Below are 4,244 nucleotides of genomic sequence, written 5' to 3'. Positions count from 1 at the left end.
ATGGCATAAAAATTAACATGTATTTTGTGTTTAAAATTCTTGTTATAAGTTGACTTTTCAAAACTTGTTTGAATCCAACCTAAAAATAACATGCGACATATCTTTTTAATTAATTAAAATAAAATAAAAAATTAAAAAAAATTACATATCAGAAAAAAATTATTGAATAGTACCTTCCTACTAAACGTGAGTTTTGTTTGAGAGGTGTGTCTACTCTTTTGATGAATAATTGGTGTGCTTTGTGTGCTTTTTTTTTGAAGAATCAAGGCAGCATCTTATTTTTTCTTGCATTTTTTTTTGGTTCGTATGACAGGCGGTGTTCCGTTGGTTGCGAATGGCGACCGTTGAGGCTTTTTAGGTTTGTGGTTTGGTGGACCCCTTATTTATCCTTCCTTTTATTATTTTCTTTGGTTGCTAGTTTGTTGGAGTTTGTTGCAAAGATTTAGAAGTGTGAAATGTTTTGTCTTTCAAGAAAAATCTTGGTTTGGATTGGTTGTATTGACAAAGGTACATTGAGTTTTGCTAAGGAGCTTTGGTTTTTCACTCCTCAGTTATGTTGGTTTGTAGTACTTGTTGGTTGGATAGGCTTTCTTCCTCCTTGTTGTTGGGAGGTTCGGGTGTTTTAATGAACTCTTTTATTCTTCTTGTAATTTTTGTACACATGCTTATGCTTATTAATGCATGTCGCTTATAAAAATAATTCCAAAATAATATTAAAAATTGCTTTGAATATATTAATTTTTTATAATTTTAATATTGATAAACGTTATATCAAAAGAATGAAATATTTAAAATAAATTTTTTAAACTAATTTCTTAAACTAATTTCTTATATTATTTTTTAAACTAAAAATCTCGAAAAAAAAAACTAAACTAATGGACCCTTAATCTGACAAATGACAATGAAAAGATTTAGATTCTCTTCAGATGACTAATTTAGTCTCTTGAATAATTTTATTAATTTACTCCCTTCAAAGTCCAACTATTGGATGGAAATAAATATTTAAAATTTTAGACTTAAGCTCATGTTCATAAAATTGTAAGATACCAAACTATTGATAGTGTTTCTGAGGTGCTAAAACATAATTCTATTCAGATCAATCAACCAACTAAATTTATTTCTAAATTGAACAGCTAGTAGCTTTATACATATGATGCTAACAAAATATTCTCATATCCAATTTGCATTAAAACAAGACATGACTCCTGACAATAACAAATGTCAAAACTCAATCAGAGAGAAAAACAGAAGCATAAAAGCTCTTATAATGTTGTTGGCTTGTTGCAATAGCATAAAAGCTCTTATAACTTGGAACTATTATTCTTTATTAATCCATAAAGCTCTTATATCGTTGATGCCAATAGCACAAAAACCCTTTCCAAAAAAACCTCATGAAGTCTAGTATTTGTAATCCTTGACATGGAGTGACTCAGAGGCACCTTCACCAAGAGTAGAATCTCCTTTATAGGTTCCCAAAGTTGCTTGTGAGTTTGCCTTACACCTAGAGATGAAAGCATCTTGAGCCTTCTTAATGTTTTCATCTTTCCCTACCCATGCCTTAAGAGTACTCTGCTGAAGTGCTCTTCCGAAAGAGAAAGAAAGTTTCCATGGCTTCTTCGCGTTCATCTTGTTCATCTCATTGAGGTTGAGTGTTGCTTCTTCTTCACTCTGTCCGCCAGACAAGAAAACAACGGCAGGAACAGCAGATGGAACCGTTCGCTGCAAAGCTTTAACGGTATATTCGGCTATAACATCTGGGGTAACCTTTGGAGAATCTGATCCGGGGGTCACCATGTTAGGCTTCAAAAGAGTTCCTTCGAGCAGAACGTGATGATCGTTTAAAGCCTTGTAGCATGCGGCCAGAACTCGTTCAGTCACCTCGGCACACTTGTTGATGTCATGAGATCCATCCACTAGGATTTCAGGCTCCACTATTGGAACTAGGCCATTCTCTTGGCATATAAGAGCGTAGTGCGCTAGACCATTGGCGTTCTCGTGGATAGCAAGCTCAGATGGCTCGTTGGGACCGATCTTGAGTACAGCGCGCCACTTAGCAAATCGTGCACCAGCTTCATAGTACTTTTGGCAACGCGGACCAAGACCATCCAAACCTTGGGTGGTGGTTTCCCCATTGGTTCTGGGAAGCTCTACGGTGCCCTTGTCAACCTTAATTCCAGGAAGAACTCCTCCTTCCTTCAACAACTCTACAAAAGGTTTTCCTGCGATAAATTACATAAAAATAGAAAGATCAGAACTAAGGACGACTGAAAAATATGGTATGATTTCAGTCATGTTTCGATAAATAACTTAATTAAGCACTTATAGCATAAATTAACTGCACAAGTGCTATGCTTATATATAAGCTATAACTGTTAGGGATAGCAACCAGACATGCCCGCCCGTTTAGGTATCTCTGCAGAAGCCCGCGGAAAAACAGAACGGAATGAGATGGGCATAGTTAAGGGCAAATAAATTCTAACAAGTCAATACAAACAGATCCTTAGACATAAACCCGAAAACAAGGTAATAGTCATATGTAAGAACAATGTAATATCTTTCTAACATCATAAATAAAGAGCATAAGCAAGCACCTGCAGCTGTCTTTTGGTAAAGGGTTTCCTCAAACAAGATCACACCACTGAGGCACTCAAAAGCGCCGGGCGTGGTGAATAAGAGTTCGCGGAGGGCGCGCCTGTTTGTTTCGACATTCTCAACACTTATGCTTGCCAAACGCTTTCCAATTGTACCGGTTGACTCATCAGCAGCAAGGATGCCTTTCCCTGGGCTGCCAATATAAGCAGCATTGGCAATGAGTTCATCTGCAATTCATCAGCACATTAACCAGTAGATTGTATATTTTTCTAAGCTTTGAAGCACTGATATCGAAAACACGACATTGATGCTAATATATCAATACTAGTAATAATTTAAAAAATGAATAAATTAAACATAATCACAAGTGTCATTGAATTCAAGTAGATCAATTCATTTTTTCAGAGGTGTCGGTGCTACGTATCATTCACTTGGATCAATCCATTTAATTTCAATATAAACGAATGAAATCAACTTAATGCCAGAAAATAGCAAAATCACAAGAATTCAGGTAGATCAATTCATTTAATTTAGGACACACAATTATGAATAGAATTTAAAGTATTCCATTTAAAAAACACTTAAACTCATACATATCGGTATCAAAATGACAAAATCTAAAAATTTAATGTTTTTGTTTTGCCATCTAAATAACCATTGACATTTGGAATGATTAATAGACAAGGTAAATCTAAGACAATTTGATAACTATATGACAAAAGATAAAGAGACAGGAATATTAGACATTATAAAAATGAAAGAAGAGGGAATGAATACCTTGGTATTTGCTCTTGAAGGAAGACATGGTATGTGGTGTATAGAGATTTTGAGAGAAGAAAAACAGAGGGTTTTGTGTTATTTGATTAGTGAGAAGATGTCAAGAATGAGGTTTAAAAGGATCTTTATAATAAGCCTGACATATCGTAGCGTGGAAAAGGGATAGGTGCGTTACACTATTAAGATTTCTATTTACTTTAAGTTTGATTTGTTAAAAAAAATATGGCACTAGACAACACAACTCTAGTTATTGTCTTGCGTTTGATTTAAAAAATAATAATAGAATAGCACAAAAATTAGGATTAGAAACTTGACCTCTGCGACTGATATTTTAGCATCGGAGTATCTGCATGTACATTCTCTCCTATGTTGATTGCATCAAATGCTCCGACCACGCACCAACTTTCTGATCCCGATAATATTATTGTCTATTACAAATTTAATTACATGTCAAAAATGATCAAAGTGCATATCGATAATATCAAAAAAAAAAATTACATAATTGAAACAAATGAAATCTAACAGTATATATGAACAAAGTTAATATTATACGTACTTAGTGCAACAATGAATTATATATTCATAAACCATAGAATTATGTACAAAAGCCATTAAACGTATACAATTAAAATTATATGCATGATGCATTCATTTTGTATAGGAAAACTTTCGATAAACTTTCAATTACGACACTATATATACCAATACAATGTAACTTTATAAAAGACAAATGATGCAGAGGAGAAAAAGTATTATTAACGTGCATATAAAATTACAGTATGCTACATATATTTTCACTTGCAAGAAATTCATATCAAGAGCATCACAAATGTATGTATAAGTACCACGTTCATATGAGTAAATCATTATAAAAG

The 4,244-nt window shown here is 33.7% G+C and overlaps 1 protein-coding gene across 1 annotated transcript; it reads right to left on the bottom strand.

Moving 5' to 3' along the window:
* Positions 1–1,166: 1,166 nt before the first annotated feature.
* Positions 1,167–3,462, bottom strand: LOC131656563 (fructose-bisphosphate aldolase 6, cytosolic). The gene is made up of 3 exons (XM_058926255.1): positions 3,370–3,462; positions 2,592–2,819; positions 1,167–2,219 (listed from the first exon to the last, which is right to left on the bottom strand). Exons 1-3 carry the CDS (start codon positions 3,395–3,397, stop codon positions 1,399–1,401), a joined length of 1,077 nt encoding a protein of 358 aa, XP_058782238.1. The 5' UTR covers positions 3,398–3,462; the 3' UTR covers positions 1,167–1,398.
* Positions 3,463–4,244: the final 782 nt, after the last annotated feature.

The sequence above is a fragment of the Vicia villosa genome, linkage group LG3 (genome assembly GCF_029867415.1).
Source record: "Vicia villosa cultivar HV-30 ecotype Madison, WI linkage group LG3, Vvil1.0, whole genome shotgun sequence".
NCBI classification, from domain to species: domain Eukaryota; kingdom Viridiplantae; phylum Streptophyta; class Magnoliopsida; order Fabales; family Fabaceae; genus Vicia; species Vicia villosa.
Note: the sequence above shows the minus strand (reverse complement) of the source record. Positions and strands in the feature narration are given on the sequence as shown.

Bases quoted from the DNA above. Each gene is read 5' to 3' on its own strand.
- LOC131656563 (XM_058926255.1), bottom strand. From the start codon at position 3,397: ATGTCTTCCTTCAAGAGCAAATACCAAG. The intron at 2,820-3,369 runs GTATTCATTCCC...GATGAATTGCAG, and splicing joins CTTCAAGAGCAAATACCAAG to ATGAACTCATTGCCAATGCT. The intron at 2,220-2,591 runs GTGCTTGCTTAT...AATTTATCGCAG, and splicing joins TTACCAAAAGACAGCTGCAG to GAAAACCTTTTGTAGAGTTG.